We start from the raw sequence: 19,657 nt of genomic DNA on the forward strand, positions 1-19,657 counted from the left end.
TAGTTAAGGGCTGTTTGACTTATTATAGAATTTTTCAAATCCACATGTTGGGCGCCAAAGTTGAACGACTCGGACTTGTAATTTTACTATACAGGGTAAAATTCTTAAATTGAAAAATGCTTGTTTTACTCCCTTTAAAATATGCTGCCTATGGAAAGAAAATCAATGATGGAGTTGAAAATACCAAACGCATCAGTTTTAAATCACTATAATATAGGGTGAAAAAAGTAGAAATTAAAATGTGTTATTTATTTTACTCTACAGGGTTAAACAAGTCAGAATTAAATTTAAAAAAAATTAAAAGCCATAAAATTTTCAGCATACAAATTATTTTCATGGTATACCATATTGAAACACCTTGTATGTTAAATAAAGATTTTTTTACTCATCAGTACATATTATACACAATTATTGATAAAAAAATCAATATAATTTTCTTACTAATAAAAGCACATACTACATTATAACGAATTTAGCATAAATGGTGCAGGCGCAGGCGAAACGTAACTCACCAATATTCCATAAAATTAATTCAATTTAATGTCGAATTTATTCAATTTTTATCCACTTAGTTAAATAGGTCAAATTATACATTCCGACTGAAAGTTCATACGAGAAATTATCGAGAGGTAAAGAGCGAACACTATTTGTGTAATAAGTGTATTAGTCTTATATTAAAACGCTGTTTGATTTAACATCGAATTTTTAAAACCCACATGTTGGGCGCCAAAATTGATGTGATCAACGATACGTAATTTTTTCCAACATTCTAGATTAATTAACGCAATTTAATGTCAAATTATTTCAATTTTTCTAAATAGGTAAAGGGTTATATAGTTTCGACCGAAACTTGATTTTTTTTATAATTGATATTATCGAGAGGTAATAGAGCAAATACTATTTTTGTAATGAGTATATTTATCTGAAATTAAGAGGCTTTTTGAAGTAACCCCCAAATTAATTTAATTTAATGTCAAATTCATTTAATTAGATCCATTTACTTATAAATAGGTCAAACTTTATCCAGTTTTCACCGAAACTAATAAGTGTATTCATCTTATATTAAAACGCTGTTTGATTTACCATCGAATTTTTAAACCCCACAGTTGGGCGCCAAAATTTATTTGATTATCGGAACGTAACTTCCTAAAATTTCATGAAATAAACCCAATTAAGTCGAATTAATTCAATTTAGCTCCATTTAGTTGAATAGATCAATGCTTATAAAATTTTGACTGACACTGTAAAATTAAATTTATTCAAAATATAAACGAGGAGTACTAGAGCAAATACTATTTGTATAATAAATATATTCATCTTAAATAAAGACGATTTTTGACTTAACATCGAATTTTAACATCCACTTGTTGGGCGCCAACATTTTATATTTGATCATGAAAACGTAACATAAAATTTATTCAATTTAATGTCGAATTAATATTTAATTTAGTATACAAATTATTTTTATGGTTTTCCAATTTGGAACATCTTGTATGTTAAATGAAGTTTTTTTTACTAAGGTCTAAGTAGTTAGCTATACACAATGATAAAAAAAATTATTATATTTTCTTATTAATAAACGCACATACTACATGATTATGAATTTAACATAAATGGTGCATGCCCTGGAATAACAGTACAGTACCGCCTAATATTTTCAAAAATTTTGAATGAAGCTAGAACATTAAATTAACTTACTTTTTTCACCCCATTAGTTACTCGATTAAAAAAAAGCATAGTAATCATAATAGAGTTGTAACATCGGTAAATATATATATCAGCACTAATAATTAGTAAACGACACATTAATGGGTATAAATTGGTGTAAAGTGACTTAATCCGCGATTATGAGTTGGTTTTTTATTATTTATTGGTTGTTTCTGATTTTTATTGATCTCTCTTGGTGCGGATTCTTATCTAGTATTAACCCTAATGCCTTTGATAAAGAGTGGTCGGAGTTTAAGGTACTTTTATTTAAAAAAAAATATTATTAAAAGCTAGAACTCTGTTTCATTTAATTAGTTTTACTTTAAAGACATGACATTTATAACCAAATATTCAGTTAAAAATTAAATTAATATAAAGTTAAAAGTACAAACGCTTTAAAAATTAAATAATAGAGTTAAAAGTACAAACGCTCGTTTAATTGATTGGCTGTTAAGATTTGACAGTTGTGTTGTAACAAATGTTGTCGAACGGTTTATGACGGCAAAACCTTTACATTTAATATAGTTTATTCATTCATTGGATCAATTCAAGATTAAATAAAAGGCCCAAACGAAACACGCTTATAAAAAGCACTCGTCTGATTTATTTATTAACAAAAAAAATCTTTCTTACAGAATAAATTCAATAAAACCTACGCAGATCATCATGACCCGATTAAAAAAACCGCCTGGCTGTCGAACCTGGAAAAGATCAAACGGCACAATGCAGAAGCTGAAAGAGGCCTGCATTCCTATTACTTAAAAGACAACAATTTAGCCGATCTGGTGAGTTACTGCCGCTTAATCCGCTCCTCCCAGTCCAACCATCCCCCAGTGTAATTTTTCACCCTAAAAAGTAACATTTAATATTTACTCTGTGCTAGCAACATCCCTTAACCTAATATAATCCTTTAAGCTTCTAAGTTATTCAACTCTTTTAGATTTCAATTTTCTGATACTGTTTATGGCGTGATCAGCGCGACTAAAAATGAAAACCCTTTTTCTGCTTGATAAATTTTTAGTCTCATTGCATCAGGGAAGCTAATATGATGTGGAACTGGAGCTTTTCACTGTTTATTTGCCTTTGTGTAACCCAGTTTTCAGGTTTCACGATTTTCCTTAGAAAAGAGACGGAAAATTTAATATGTAAATTGAATCAATTTTTCCGTTATTTTTAGACCAGTAGTGCTTTTATACGGGTAAAGTAACTAATCATAAATTTGCTTTATATGCTCATATACTTTTTAATATCTGGACTTCTTTTACAGGCCCTAAGTGATAAAGGTACTTTTTTCATTTTTATTTAATCGGAAGCTTAAAGAAACATAAAGTGCTATTTTTAGGATGGTTTTTCTGTACATTATCCTTAGCAAAAGTAAAATTATTATATATTAAAACAACCCTTGTAACTAATTAGGTCTTAAAAAGAAGGGTAATTTTGCACTAATCATTAATTCTTCAAAGAATGACATTTGTGCAGAAGTGTACACCTTTACATAAGGAAGCAACAATAGGAGTAAAGGTTAAAAGAATACCCATTAACAAAATTCGGTATGCAGATGACACCATTCTTAAGTTGCCTGGAATAGACTATTCATTCTATTCCAGGCATTTGACTCCCTTTTTCATTTTATTCAAATAAATTGAAGTATTTTTTGCTGTTTTCGTGGTTTTTAATTGTTACCTTTTTCCATGCATTTTACGTAATTTTTATTGACTCATTTTTTATCTTATTTGAGGAATTTATTGTAATATTTTTTTATTAATTATAATATTTTTTTCCGTACATTGGCAATAGAGAGACAATTAATAAAATCCAATAGGGAAATTCTCAAGTGTAATTCTCTTACATTACAGAAAATTAATTTTTTGTGAAAAATAACTTTTAATTTTTTAATTGGAAGCCTGTGAAAGTAGGAGAAAAATTATTTAAATAAAAGTTGCTTATAATAATAAAAGCTATGTCTAGGTAAAGAAATTTTAATTTTATTTTCCATACCGTAGAAGAAAATCTCAAAAAACCTCTAAACCAAAAAAGGCAATTTTCTCGAAAACTAAGGAAGATCGTATTTTTTTTATTTTTACTAATGATGCCCTTTTTAACGATAAGCCGAAAAGCATTTTATATATTTTTTCCTAATAGCAACCAGAAAGAAGTTATTTTCGTATATTCGAGGAATTTAATGTTATTGTCCGAGTTACTTATTAAAAACCAAAACAAACAAAACAATGACAATAAAATTTGACAAAACAATGTTTGTCGAATTATTTTTTAATATTTTCTATAAATTTTAAGTCATCTTTCATGTGTTCCAGGGATTTGGAATTATTTTTTTTATTTTTTCCTGGCTTAAAATTATTTTTTGTGCTTCCAAGCGTTTCCTTTTAGAGTAATCAGTTATGTTTTTCGAGGGATTTAACATAGTTTTTCATATTTTCTAGGCAATTAATGTAATTTTTTTAAAATTTACTTCGGGAATTTGACATCATTTCCCACTTTACTTAAAAAATTTAATATAATTTTCAAGTTTTTCGATTATTTTCCTAAATATTTTTCACAGGTTTTACTCATTATTTTCTTCCAGGCGTTTGAAATAATTTATCTCTTTTTCCAGGCTCTTATTCATTTGATCTCTTTTCCAAGCATTTCACACTTTATTTGGGACTTTGCCAGCTGTCTTTTCCAGAAGCCTTTTGGGTATTTTTAATTTTATTCCAGGGAGTTGACATCATTTTTTGTATCATTCCAGGAATTTGATGTTGTTTTTCTACTGTAATAATTTGTATTTTTTTACAGGTATTTTACCTAATTTTTATTATTAGTCGTCATTTATTATTTTCAATTTTAATTTAGGATTTTTGAGTTTTTTTTTTTAATAGACTAGTCATTTAATGTAACTTTTCAAATTAAATTAAAGGCATTTGACGCGTTTTTTTCATTTTATTTGAAGAATATATTTTTTTGATGTTTTTCCATGCGTTTTACGCTGTTTTTCTAGACTTCCAGGCATTTTAAATAATTTCTCTTTGTACCTCAGGATCTTTTCATTTCATCTCTTTTTCAGGCATTTTACTTTTTATTTTTGATTTTTCCAGTCATTTGTTGTCTTTTTTTTAGGAGCCTTTCAGCTATTTTTAATTATAGTCAAGGGATTTGTTATGGTTTTCCTATTGGAGTAACTTGTATTTTATTTTATACGTATTTTACTTAATTTTTATTATTAATCATTATTTGTCAATATCAATTTTATTTCAAGATTTTTGAATCTGTTTTTTTAATGCCTCGTAGTCATTTAATTTACCTTTTCGAATTTTATTCCAGGCATTTGACCTGATTTTTCAGTTTTTTTGAAGAATTTGATGTAATCTTTCAGCCTTTCCAAGTTTTTCGAATATATTTTTTAATGTTTTTAATCATTCAGATAGTATTGGAGAAAGTATGGAAGGTTAGTGGAATACCCATGACAATAGTCCTGGACTTTTTATATTATTCCAAGCATTTGACTCCTTTTTTTATTTTATTAAAATGTAGTGGAATGTTTTTTCCTGTTTTCGTAGCTTTTGGAATTATTTATTACGTTTTTTCAGATATTTTACGCAATTTTTAATGACTCTTAGGCATTTCAATTTTTTTATTGCTTTCCAGAGATTTCATGAGTTTTTCATTTTATTTAATATAATTTTCAAGTTTGTTGAATGATTTTTTAATAATCATATTTTTACCATTATTGGCCAAATCAATTTTCTTTTCGTACATTGATAATAGAGAGACAATCAAAAAAGTCTAATAAGAAAATTCAGTAATTCCTAGAAAAAGCTAGATAAAAAATAAAAAGTGTAATTCTTTAACATTACAGAAAATAACATTTTACAGAAAAAAAAATTCTCTCTTTATCTCAGGGTCTTGTGATCTCTTCTCCATGCATTTTACATTTCATTTTATATTTTTCCAGTTGTTTGTGATGCCTTTCCCAAAACTCTTTTAGATATTTTTCATTTTATTCCAGGGATTTGCAGTGGTTTTCTTTTTGCAATACTTTGTTTTTTTTTCTCGGGCATTTTAGGCAATTTTTGTTTGTTGATGTCAAATTGTTTTATATCAAACATTTATGTTTTTTTTTCCAAAAATTTTGCTTTTTTTTAAGTAAAGAAAGTCAAAAGACTGGAGAAAACAGTGGGAGTAAAGGATAATGGAATATCTGGTGTGCAGACGACACCATACTTATTGCCGAAACAATAAAAGATTTGCAGAGGTTAATCAAGTAGTGACGAGTAGCGAAGAAAGACAAATTTAAGACTATTACAAGGATCAATGGAGAATTAGTAGACAAAGTTAGTAAATCCAAATACTTAGGAACAATGGTCAATGAAGGAAATTAAATCAAGAATTGGACAAGCCAGAACCATATTTAATAAAATAAGAAATATATTCTGCAGTAGAGATCTTACAACAAGAGTCAGGATACTGAGATGCTACGTTTTCCTGGTGTTGCTATATTGGATGCAATCCTGACCGTTAAAGAATATTAAATACAATTAAGATAAGGGATCTGGACCACGTGTTAAAAGAATAGAAGTATGTGTTATTGCAAAATATTATGCGGGGAAAAAGAAGCAGAGGAAGAAGATGCATTTCCTGGTTGATGGTACAATTATTATAGTTCCGTTGAATTGTTTACAGCTGCAGCATCAAAATGGGAATAGCTATAATGATAGACAACCTTCTAACAGGAGATGGCACTTGAAGAAAAAGAAATACATCTTAATGCAGACAAGGTGTATATAACCTAATAATCATTTTTGAGGTATTCTGAAGATTTTAAGGTTAGAACTCTATTAAAGTTCTAACGTGACCCAAAAAATTCTAATTAAAATATCAAGAAACATTGATGTTTTTTTTTTAATTAAACAGGGAATCCAATAAAAGTACTCTCGGGGAAAAAGGACTGTAAACCTCGCCGTATTGATTTGTAAATGATTTAAAAAAAAATAATTTTATTATTTATTGGACAGAGTGTCCTAGTGCAAAAAACATAGAGGTATTGCCAGAAATCCAACAACTTTTAATTGAAAAATCATGCTCATATTTGCAACCCCCTATAAAGGGGTGAAATCATTGCCGAAATATTTCTAAATGATGCTTGTTCTCAACCTAATTAAAAAATTTATGAAGAATATTATTTATAAAAATTCTATATACCGGCAGGGTCAACGAAGATCTTGGGTGCGAAAATCAATATATTGAATTGAGTCTCAGAAATTAAAAAAAAAATTAATTTTAACTCCAACTCGGCTTCCTCATATAGGGATGATATTTTACCTTGTATATCCCAATTGCAAAGCAGTTTGTTGTGCAATTCCACTTCTTCTTCCCAGCCTGCATGTAAAAATAATTTCCGTATCCTTACCGGGTTTTTTCGTTAAATATTTCGCCTCAAAATCCTCGCCGACCCCGTTTGACCCCAAAGCCATTTTCACCTCTGCCACTAAAACAATACAATCTTCAAAAAAAAATTTTTTAAAGCGTTTAATGAACTCACAAGGTATGTTAATGGATCCGGGAATGGCCCCCGTATCCCGTAACTCTGCAATTTCTCTCACATCGATAACCAATATGTTGGGATCGTTTTGCGCTCTAATAACCTCCTCAAAATTGCATTGCGGTAAATGGTGTTCAGCAGCTGAGGCCATATCCGATTAGTAACAAACGGCCACGAGAGACAACTTTTAAACTAATTTGACGTAAAGTAACCCGATAATGGGTGAGCACTATAAAGCTTTAATAAAAAAAAAAAAGAAAGCGGTTTAGTAAGGATAAATTAAGGCGCTTTGTTTCGTTCGCTTTATCTACCACTGATTAAATTGCGGTTGATGGCTACGTGCTTAATGCAACAGACTTTATCTCGATTTTTTTAATCGATAGGATTTTATTAAGTAGTCTGTAATATACAAGGTGGTTGATTAAGTGTAGCAAGTACCAGTGACTTTAAGGAGAAGAATATGTTACTAATACAGGGATATTTTTTTAATTAGGAAAATTTGTTGGCGAAAATAATCTCTTCTTCACATTCTGTCAGTTTGGTTTTAGAAAGGGAAAAAGAACTGTTGGTCATCAACTCTACAAGTATGGGCTAACAGAATCAAAGTGGGGTGTTATCATAGAAGTTGGCGAGGGATCTATTTTAGGACCTATAATATTAACAATGTATGGCTTTATTTATGTATATACAGAAAATAGTATAAATCTCAATAAAATGGAGTGGCAGTATCCAATTAAAGCTACTCATAAAAATCAGATATACGAAAAAAAAAATTATGCACATGTTGGGCGCCAATATTCCCTCTATGCCAAACATAAATTTAATGAAATTCTAATCTTCCCGTTGATCTTTAACATGTGCTCACCCTAATACGTTATTCCTAAAAATGTGTTAAATGCAATAGTAATGGCTTAAGTCTAATACTATGTAGGTAATACGCATATAAAACAATTATAAAATAACTGAATTAACTTTTCTAGTACCGGCTAAATGATACGGAGGGATAGTAGGAAATCCTTAGTCTTTCTATGACAACTAAATGAAGATGAAGTTTTGGTAATGCTAGAAGGCAGCAAATTGCATTCATTAGTTAATGAATAGTTAAAACATTTTTTAAAGAATTCATTGTTCATTTTTCCAGGAATCAGAAAGAAAAAAGAAAAGCCGGATTCTTTTAGATGCGTTGATATATGATCTAAGTTACGAACACCATAATTAAACCTCAGGCATGCATTTTGAATTTTCTACAAAGACAAATGATGCTAATAATGAGTTAGTAACTAATAAGAGTCTAGTTGTATCTAGAGTGTATCAAAGGTTTCTCTATGCTGCTATGCTGTCGCAAATTTGGATTGGATTAACGAAAACCACTTGCTTTTTTTGCTTAAAAAAAATAGACTTCTGAAAAGTCTCATTAGTTATATAAACTTCGGAGCTTAACTCATTGCATACCACAGTTTAGAGTATCCTACTTTCAAGCATAAATAAAAAAAATCTTAATTTCAAATGCCCTTTATTCACATGAAAAATATTATATTTTGTCTTTTTCTCTATGATACTCGTCCCCATAAATTGGATTTTGTATTTTATTTTAGAATTGTAATTATTGCATATAATTTCTTATATTAATAAAAGTATGTTACTTTTTTGTGTTTAACTGAGATATGCAATTGACTAAATTTGTTAATTTTATTTTTCTATATATAGCTGAGTTGTGTGAATACTTACTCTAATTTCTCTTTGTTTTTAGAGCCACCCAACGTACTTAACAAAAATGGTCAAACTAACATCGAGCAGACATCGTAAAGTGGACTTAGAAGTAGTAGGTGACTTCTACCATCGTTTCCACCATATTCCTGAAGAAATCAATTGGATCGATAAGGGTTTTACTACCCCAGTGTACAACCAAAAGGACTGCGGCTCTTGCTACGCCTTCAGCATCGCTGGAGTGATCCAAGGACAAATTTTCAAGCAAACAGATAAACTGGTGCCACTAAGGTCTGTAGATCATTTCCCTATTGCTTCAGTTTGTTTCAATTAATATTTTTAGTTCACAACAAATTGTGGATTGTAGTGCTGCCACGGGAAATTATGGATGTGCGGGTGGTTCCTTAAGAAACACGCTTAGGTACTTGGAAAAAGTTGGAGGAATAATGGCTTACAGTGATTACCCTTATATTGCAATGGTACGTAATTCGACTTTTTAGTTTTTTATGTGATTGAATTTTTTTATCAAGTAGTTTTACAGCAATTTCTGATTCTGGCCTAACTGGTTTTTTTAATGGGAAATATAAAGCTAAGCATTAAACCTTGGAGAACTCCACGATTTATTGAGCTTCCAGCAGATAAGTCATTTATTGACTTATTGACAAGAATTATTTTAACCATTCCAGAGCAAGAGTTATCCCAAACAGCGCATATTCTCTAATGGATGTCCTGCGTTGGTCCAAACTAGACCGAAATGTCCATGGATTAATTATGGACACGCTCTGGATGATAGTTTTGTGCAAGTTAATGGATTTTAAATTACCTTTATCCAATGAGGTTTTATTGGTCTTCCAAAAGATAGTTTGAAAAGTATAGTTAGTTTACCCGAGTCCAATGGATATTTTTTTGAGAAGCCATTGGACTCATATTTTTATAGGTATGTACATCAGACATCACTGATCATTTTGATAAATATGAATAATGAACTATGGATTTAGGACATTCTTTAAAAAAATGGGAAACCAGTCATTGTACAAATATGTACCAATAAAATGCCATTGAATTCATATTTTTATATATGCATTGGATATTCATCGTTTCTTGAAAAATGTATGTACATTGGACCTGCATTTCTCTTCGAAGACTGTACTTTCATTTTAATGAATATATTGAATGTATTGCGGATTTACGAAATTATTAATCTCGCGTTTCAATAAAATAACAACATAAAAATGAAACATCAAAACGGTCAAACAATAATAAAAAGCCATTGGACATTGGACAATTCCAATGGATGTGTTTAACATGAGAACCAAGGTAGTACCGTTTAATGGACCTGTTTTGCAATTTGGTGGAAGTCCAAGACTTTTTGCTTCGAAATTTATATCATTGTCATTGTCTTGTCAATCTCTCATATAAGTTTTCCAAAGTGTCCACTGTCCACTTTGACGCGTTTAACTGGAGATCATGTGTAGAAGAATAGTCATACACCTCTTAAAGTGTCTAGCATTTGGTTTGTCATAATGAATATTCAATTGCGTATCGTCGGCAAACTGGTGTATCGAGCAACTATCTACAATAAAACTGTGTAAACTCATTGTATGTATTATAAAAAGTATATAATGGCCCAATATTTCAAAGATTCCCATCAACCTCAATAATCTGATTTCGCCCCAGAAGATGACATTTTCAGAGAAGCAGTAGTGTTTTAACTTCGCAACAAGAAGGTTATGTTCTAGGTTATCAAACGCCTTGCTAAAATCCATTATTACCAGCAGGTAAAATATTATCTACAATGTCTAAAAGAACCGTTATATGAGAACCTATGAGAGGGCCTAAAACCAGACTGACATTTGGAGAAGAGATTATTGTTTTTTAGGAAGTTAGCTACTTGAATGTACAATAGCTTTTCAAATGTTTGGCCTAACACAGGCAAATGGCTGATTGGACATAAATCTATACGAGGATGAACAAGAGCAACGGTATATATTCTCCACATTTTTCCATCATTCCTAGACTAATATCATTAAGTCCAGTAGCATTTGACCGAATTGAAGCAATAGTTTGGGACGCATCTTCTTGGGATAAATGGACAAATTCAAAGGTTGAATATCATTTGATACACGATTGTTTAGATAAAATTGAACCGTATCGTCGTCCACCTAACAATTTAAGGAAATGACTGAATCAAGAAAATGTGTATTAATTTGATGTGCAACGGTCATGCACGAATGAAGTTGCTCTTTTATTATAAACATTAAGATCCCTCAAAATCTTCGAAGTGGTCTCACTTGTTTCTATTGTGCTAACATGATGAGAATAAGTTGCTATGAACTTTCTGTATTACATATCCCTTTGCTACATCCATTGATTTTTTTTTCAGAAATTAATCGCATGTCACTGGAAATTTATGTTTAAAAAAGGAGGAAACTTTTGGATGTACATTGGAGAGGTTTTTGCTATCTGGATACCCAGTAATACTCTGTGATTGACGCAATAAAAAGGTTTGGAGAAATCACAGAAGACCACTGCGACTGTATCACCAATAAGGGATGGTACTTTATTCAAATGACCTCAATAATTTTTCATACGGTTAGGTTACTAACAAGGCCTAGACAAAAATTGACGTACTGTAGACCAGTTTTGAAAAATGTTTCACGCTGATGTTTCCTATATTCCAAAAAAGTAATTATAATTTGGCTCCTATCCACAAGCAACCCCTAAAAGCAATGCTCGTTTATATTTTTCAAACTATAGTAAAAAATTATACTAAAATACGGTTTTATTTTACAGTTAGGAAAATGCCACTACAATAAAGGACAAGCAATTGCGAATATCACGTCTTGGTCGGTCCTACCTGCGAGGGATGAAAAAGCTCTGGAAATAGCAGTGGCCAATATAGGGCCGATAGCCGTATCGATTAATGCGGCGCCTCATACCTTTCAGTTTTACCAGTAAGTCTGGCTCATTTAAAAATTGTTGACCTATTGATTGAGATACATTCTTTGTTTGTTCAAAAATCGCTGCTCGCTCGGGGGATTTATTGCCCTCTTAGGGCCGTAAACCGTGACTAGAATCGGCTACGTTATTGCCTGCATTATTATTAATCATTATGGAAATTGGAGTGTTCCTTCAAATTATAGTCTAAAGGGCACATAAGCATATTTGATAGTATCGGTTTTGTATTGAAAATGTTGGGGGTGGTTTTTTTAAACGATCCAATAATTAATCTACTCAGTGACAATAAACATAGAAGTGTTGTAATACCCCAAGAGTATTTTTTTCATGATGTTTTATTTTCATTGTCATTGACCATATTGAATAATACTTAATAATTTCTTATTTTTTTAGCAAAGGGATATACGACGACCCAGGCTGTAGTTCTACAAGCGTAAATCACGCCATGTTAGTGGTGGGTTACACAAAGGATTATTGGATATTGAAAAACTGGTGGGGCAAACACTGGGGAGAGCACGGATATATGAGGCTCAAAAAGAATAAAAATAGATGCGGCGTCGCTAATTATGGAGCTTACGCTCTTGTATAATTCTCGTTACGTGAAACATGATTTAAAGTTGGATTTTTGCAGTTTTATTTATGTCGCTGCTGGGTAAATCCGGTAGGTAAATAAAACCAAAATGAAATTTTAAATACTTTTTATTTATGGATTTTATGTGAAATAAAAACAGTTATTTATAAATATCAAAATATTAGAACAAACATTCAATATCTGAGTTAATATTACAAATAATATGGTATTTATTCATGTAACAATTAGTCACAAATTAATAAGGGAACGAACATTAATGCTTGTCTCCTGGATTATGCATAGACAACCTTCAAGGAACATTGCTTTTAACAACTTCGCAGAGCGGTTTCTGCTTCTAAAGGCATCATCAGGATGAGTATGACATTCGACTCTGTAGAATGCATTGTAATGGTAAACTAATAGATTCCATACAAAGCAAACGAAACTAAGAAGCCTTTTTGTGGTTCAACTGGACCTCTTAACATGAATTAAGGAAACAAGCATAAATGACTAAATAATCAAAAAAAAACGTATCAATGTGACATTTCTGTAGAAGTGAAAAAAAAACATAAACGATTTAAAAATTACATAAATGTCACATTAAAAGTGTATTTTCTACGGCTATCAAAAATTATCAATTATTTGTTTCCACTTAAGCGAATATCCATTTTAAGGTGGAGAATTGGTCGATGATAGTAAACAGACGTAGAAAATCCCAGTAAATACAAAAAGAATTTTAATCTTCTAAGAACAGTCCTCGAGTACCGAAAAAGGAAATCACATTTTAATATTATGGCATGTGTAGTTAAGCACTTAAATAAGGTTTAAAGGAATGTTCTTATGTTAAAATTAATTTGTGTTTATTGGAGAAAATATTGTAATAACGTGTTTGGTAAAAAATATATATATTCTCTTACAAGTAATATGTGTATAATCCACCAGATGGCATCCATGTAATACTCTAGAGTTTATAGAAAGATGTCCTTTTATTGGCGGACTATATACATCTGGCCACAGCAGAATTTCAAAGATAATAAGAAATAAAATGTGGCCAAATGTGTATACAAAATGGTGCAATGAATTCAATGTCTTTTTAAGCACTAAGTACAAGTTGACCAAGAAGTAAATTTACATACATTTATAAATCACCTTATATAATCGATATAAGACTTCCGAATCGAAGTAAACCATACTAGCAACATTTCATTAGTCTATATAGACAATACTGAAATTTATATTATATCACCTGTAGGCTAGAGCTTTACCGAATGTACATGTACAATTAACAAGGTATTTTAATAACAATATTGGGATTATTATAAGCAGCAATATCAGGCTTTGAAGCAATTTCCACACAAATTTATTAGTATTGATAGATAGTTTACTAACATTACATAAACATAGTAGGACATAATAAAACTTACATAAAAATACTTTATTTAAGTTTTATTACTTATTTTTAACTTTATATAAAACCTGTAATTATATACATATAAACTAAAAAATGGTTTTATATTTTGTATCTATAGAGCCATTATAATATTTATTTATTTCAAATGACTACCATATGCATAAGTAGTTCAAAATGTTCGTTTAGTCAGGAGTACCTTTTGCTTCAATAATTTATAATCAAGCCCTGAAAACTCAGGTATTAAATTGTTAAACTAGTACGAGAATCGATAGTAAAAATGTACAGGGTTGTTTGTTTTTGATATATCTTTAAGGGAAGTATTAATTATTGTCCATGCATGGAAGCAAAAATTCATGGTTTTCCATTGTCTCTAAGAGATATATCAGAATATGAAAGAACGGATAATAAAAGTTTCAGTAACAATTCAGGTCGAGATAGGACATAAGAAATATCGGCTTTGTGGACAAAAGCTGCAATAAGTAAAATAGAGTAATAGAAATTTAGGAATATGCCAAGATGTTGCAAACCCGAATGCAATTGCTATGTAAAGGCTATACAGTAAGAATAAAACAGTAAAAAATTTTTTTAGAATCTAATTTTAACTAAACAACCTTTATTCGGAGGAAATCATGAATTGCATTAAGCAATGAAACAAGGGGAGTTAATAATTTAATAGTTAATAATCTGATGATGCAGTAATGATAGCAAGTACATTTCAAGTTTTACAAAATCTAGTGAACAAAGCAATAACAACAAATATGACAATAGAGGTTAAAAAACTAAATTTATGTTAACTAACAAAAAAACAAGCATGCAGTACAATAGGTAAAAAAATACAACTATGTTGGTACCATTATCAACAAAGAGAATGACTGCTCCTAGGAAATAAGAATTAGAATTAAGAAAAAAACAAAATCAAGGTTTATGAAAATAAAAAAATATTATTCTGCACAAAAAGTATCAGTTAGTTAGGTCTTAAAATCAGGTTGTTGAGATGATAAATACTAAAAATTAGTGCTGAGACGGATGAATAAAGAAAAAGAAATAATTTTTACAATTAAAAAATAACAAAAATTACAGTATCTGGAACATTTTATGACTGGGTAAAAATACAGATTGATACAACTGATAATCTAGGTAAAGAAGGAAGAATTTTTATGGTTAAAAAATCTGCGTAACTGGTAGGAATGCACAACAAATCAGTTGTTTAGTTCGACTGTTTCAAAAAAAAAAAAAAAAACGCTTCTTAAAGCGTCATTTATTCTAACAATCATCGACGATGGCACGACGACGTATCATATAAATCAACGACGACAGCACCTCAAGAAGAAGAGGAAATTCTAGAACCAGTTTAAAAAGAATTAAAATAAAAAAAAAAACGGTTTACTATCGAATCTCGGACAAGTTCTAAGATTTAATTGGAAGCAAAAGATTAAGTGGCTTAAGACGTCAACAAAGTAGTGCCTATAATGAACGAACGGAAAAAAACAATATTCATTGCACGTAAATAGACATATTTAATAGATATATCGTACAACTATGTGAATTAATTTCACAAGGAACTACATAAATGAAATAATAATTCTCTTTCGAAAAAAAAACTGTTTCTTATCTCACATCGGAAACAAACAATGCTTATATTGTATTAGCGCAATTAAAAATAAACTATGTAGCTCTAAATAAGCCCTGCACTGCAGAGAAAACTGTAGTAACAAAAGTATAAAAATGGTTTTAAGCCAGAATATAACTCATATAAATAGTAAAAAATAGTAATAACTAAAATTAAAAAAGCACAGCTATTTTTCAACTTTGCAACTTATAGATCTAATGCAACTGATCATTTTTATTTCGATCCCAAATATCTGTTGTAAAATTAAAAAATTGCACAAGAATGACGAAAACTACACAGATCACGTTACCTTACCCTAGGATGGTTTAAAGTAATACCTTAGAAATTAATAAGTTAAAATTATAAAATACTTTAAAACAGATCTTATTCAGTAATGTCCACGGGACGACGCGCCATTGCTTAAATTGTCCACACTACTGCCTTCCTTTTCAAGCCAAAATATGTTAAGTTTTCTTTAGTACACTATCACAGTCAATTTAAATCATGGCGATTTAATACCTAAATATTAGTCTCGAATGTAAATATAATTTTTAGTGTTTTTAATCCAATCATTAATGGGACTTCTAAATTTAATAAATCACAAGGAAGTTGATAGTCACCACAGCTTTTATCACAAATGAACTCGCAACTAATACACATAGATACTATCGCAGGTCTGCAGACGATCTGAATTTTGGCAACCAACTGGGTATTTCAAAACTGTATTTAATACGTCGTTGTGGATCTCCAAAGAATTTGTGGCATAGTGCAATACCAAATCCTTCAAGGTTGGATATATGTGATAAGGTTCCGAAAAACCGTATCCTTTGCTAGTTTGGTTTATAATACAATGGTTGGGAACCCCGTTACAAACAACCACCAGCACATAGTTGTGGTTATTTGGGGATTTTCTTATTAGGAAACAACCATCTGGTTGGTCACTTAATAATTCCTCAGCTTTCTCTCGCGACAAATTTGGTAATAGCCAAGTATTTGGGTCGTTATGGGGCATCTCATCTGTATCTGTTTCTATCTCTACTATTGTATCGTCACCGTCTCTGTTTATAATGCTATTTATTTTGACTTGAGTATAGCCTCTTTGCAAAAGCCACCGGATGTATTTATCACGTTCTCGGCGTAACGCATGAATTTCTGGTTTTAAAGAAGTCAATTGCCTCTCGAGGGATCTATTATACGCCTCTTTACTCTGCAGATTTTTTTCCAGTTGCTCACAACTCTCTTCCATCATTTTTAACTTGTCTTTTAGGAATTCCGCGTTAATTTCCAAGTTCTTGATCTCATGTGGTTGAGCTTCGATTTGAAACTTTTCTTGAATAACCATTTGCTCTTCAAAAACCTTCACTAGCTCTCTAAAAGCACTTAAAGAATGTCGTCTAGTTTGCACTTCTTGTGAAGTCTCAATAAAATCTTTGGACATTCGTTCACATTCTTTCTGCTTCTTCATTAATTTATTGTGAATCAATTCCAACTTCGCCACAAGCTTCTCAATATGTTCCGTCTTAGCCTGGATCTCTTCTTGGCTGGTTCGACTTACAGGATGCATCAGCTTGATGTTCAACGACGTATTGTACTGCGAAAGCGAAGCTTTCCTGAAGTGGTTTATTAGTTCCACGACAGAATTGAACGTATAGGGTTCGGTGAACCCATATTTCCCATCCCGATGGCAAATCTTAATCAGTTTATTCGCTCCACCCTTTCGCAACGTAAGGGTATACTCGCCACCTTTGCTAGAAGCATCACGCACTAAGAATGTACCGTCGATCGTGTCGTTTAACATTTCGTTGACGTCTTCGCGATTAATATCGCGCCAGTACCATTCGGCGTCTTGTAGAGCCATGTTGTTATCCCGTTCCAATGATATGGAGGAGTCGCCGGGCCACATCCGAGACACCTTCCTAGGGGGAATCGCTGGAGCCGATGCGAATTCGGGAACTTTCTCTCCCCAGTCACAATGCAGCAAGAGAATTTCTACTATTCGGTTGTGTGCCTGAGTGTTGTACACCACTTGTCTAAAATTTAAAAAAAAAAAAATAATTTGCAAGAAAGAAAACGTTCGATAGAAGCATATTAAAAACTAAAAAACTACATATTTCTAAACTATAAAATTTTTAAAAACATGTTATCAAAAAATATAAAACAGGCTTAAAAATAAGTAAAACTGCTATATCTAATGTTTGTCTGATACCTCTCTAGATACAACCTTGTTCCTCTGAACAAGGTTGTATATTTTTTTTACTGAGTTTCTGTTAAGGAAGAATGTAGAGATTGGTAGTGGCAAATCATCTACCTGGCGAGTCATATGAACAGTGTTAGACGCAAGATTTAAGGCATTTATGAATAAGAATGGATGTTTACAAAATAAAAAGAGAAAATAGAGTTAAGATTTTTTGAGATATGAAGAGGGGTTTACAAGAATCTTTTAACCCAGCAGAACATATTTACGACAATGATTCATGACACGACACGGAATATTTTGACTAAATTACAGGGTAATATCAAAGGCAATATGATATTATATATATAATATATATTAATGGTACAAAATTGGCATACGTTGAGCCTGTTAAAAATTTGGGAATCATTTTGGACGATTTTGATGATTTTTCAAAAAAACTTGTTTGGCACCTAAGACAAGATAATAGACATATATTAAAAGTTAAGTTAAGAAAACTACATAGATCTCTTGTACTATCACAACTTAATTACTGTGATTCAGTTTATAGATTTTCTTTGGATCTTGAAGTAAATTCAAAAAATTCAAAAGTTTGACCTTATATCCCAGTTATATCGAAATATTGGATTGCTTCGGTTGGATTTTCGAAGGCTATTGCATTTTTCTAACAAAAATTATTATGTTCCATCTTCCCCTAGCACCTATTAAGGAAGACTGGTCTTCTGTAGAAATAATCATAATTAAATGTTAGATTTCCTGATATTGAAGATCTTTTTCACATAACAGTAGTCTACCATAAACTACTAGTAAACCTATTAAATTTAACAATTGATATCTCTAAAACAAACTTTGAGAATTATTTGCTTACATTACGATTTAATGAGGTTAATTTTTCATTAGTTTGTTGCATGAGTTTTAATTCCTAGTCTGAGTGTGCAGGCTCAAAAAAAAAATACTTTTATTAATAACGTGCCTTAAATACCTATTTATTTTATGAACGATTATGATTCTAATAAAAACATTTATTATTATTATTATAAATAAGTTATTGGCCATGCAAATAAAATTAAAGAATATTATACAGTCTCCGGAGACAATTTCCATCATTGAAAACAGTCGGCAAACAAAAACAATATCCGTCAACAAAAATATAAAATTTGAAAATTGCGTCGTCTATCCAGGAGTTTCCATGGCGACCAACCCAGTTCAGGCAAAATGAACCCTATAAAAACCAAATATCCGAATTCCCAACGGATGCAATTTTCGAGTCAATTCGCTGTTTTAAATTATTATTCCTTGGGACGGAACCAATTTATACGTTAATTTAGGATTTTGCAACAAAATGGTGAGTAAAGAGGACACGATAATTCCAAAATCGAAGCGGGCCAAAAAGTCGAAATTTTATAAAAGTAATTAAGGAGAATAATTAATTCTTACCAGCAGTTGCCGCTTTAATGTGGAATAGACACTTCTTTGTTGAATTTACATCATAAACTGATCGAAAATTTCGTTTAATTATTACAGTATTTATCGCAGTAAATGTTTAATCACAACGATTTATTTAATACAGGTCATTATGTGGCTTACAAAAGTATATAATGATAACTTTCGCCACTGTAGCTAGACCCCCAGAAAACGTTTTAATATTGAATAAATAAATAATGTATTTTTATCTGTACAACCCAGCTGATAAGCTCCGTGGACGATTAAGACGAATAGAGGCCAAACCATTATAAATTTAGAAAATTTTCCACTTAAACCTAAGCCAGTTAAATACTTTTAAACTAAAAGTAATAAAGTGCATTAATTAAAAATTAAAATGTCAAGAAGAATCTGGTCTCAAGCCAGCTGGCATAAAGTTCGGTGCTTATTATTATCAATATATGCCAAGTGTTTCAACAATCACCTACTAAATAAGCCTCCATAAATTTAACTTATTTTACAGCCAGTTTCGCGATTTA

General features: G+C 30.9%; 3 protein-coding genes across 7 annotated transcripts in view; 1 reads left to right on the forward strand and 2 right to left on the reverse strand.

Annotated features, from left to right (window-relative positions):
• LOC126748967 (procathepsin L) overlaps positions 1–12,533 on the forward strand; it is a 79,663-nt gene extending 67,130 nt beyond the window's left edge. For 2 of the 3 annotated variants that reach the window (XM_050458526.1, XM_050458527.1), the window contains exons 2-6: positions 2,343–2,492; positions 8,997–9,244; positions 9,297–9,432; positions 11,747–11,907; positions 12,305–12,533. In XM_050458526.1, the coding sequence (XP_050314483.1) occupies positions 2,343–2,492; positions 8,997–9,244; positions 9,297–9,432; positions 11,747–11,907; positions 12,305–12,500 (891 nt within the window). In that variant the 3' untranslated portion in view covers positions 12,501–12,533. Of the gene's footprint in view, positions 1–1,748; positions 1,965–2,342; positions 2,493–8,996; positions 9,245–9,296; positions 9,433–11,746; positions 11,908–12,304 lie in introns of those variants that run through there. The other variant, XM_050458525.1, reaches the window with a different exon arrangement.
• LOC126748968 (rhodanese domain-containing protein CG4456-like) lies at positions 2,289–7,573 on the reverse strand. The gene is made up of 3 exons (XM_050458529.1): positions 7,247–7,573; positions 7,027–7,192; positions 2,289–2,555 (listed from the first exon to the last, which is right to left on the reverse strand). Exons 1-3 carry the CDS (start codon positions 7,395–7,397, stop codon positions 2,498–2,500), a joined length of 375 nt encoding a protein of 124 aa, XP_050314486.1. The 5' UTR covers positions 7,398–7,573; the 3' UTR covers positions 2,289–2,497.
• Positions 12,534–12,594: 61 nt separating the features above from the next.
• LOC126748963 (phosphatidylinositol 3-kinase regulatory subunit gamma) overlaps positions 12,595–19,657 on the reverse strand; it is a 142,620-nt gene continuing 135,557 nt past the window's right edge. For all 3 annotated transcript variants that reach the window (XM_050458517.1, XM_050458519.1, XM_050458518.1), the window contains one exon: positions 12,595–17,532. In XM_050458517.1, the coding sequence (XP_050314474.1) occupies positions 16,152–17,532 (1,381 nt within the window). In that variant the 3' untranslated portion in view covers positions 12,595–16,151. The remainder of the gene's footprint in view (positions 17,533–19,657) is intronic.

The sequence above is a fragment of the Anthonomus grandis genome, chromosome 22, assembly GCF_022605725.1.
Source record: "Anthonomus grandis grandis chromosome 22, icAntGran1.3, whole genome shotgun sequence".
In the NCBI taxonomy this organism is placed as follows: Eukaryota; Metazoa; Arthropoda; class Insecta; order Coleoptera; family Curculionidae; genus Anthonomus; species Anthonomus grandis.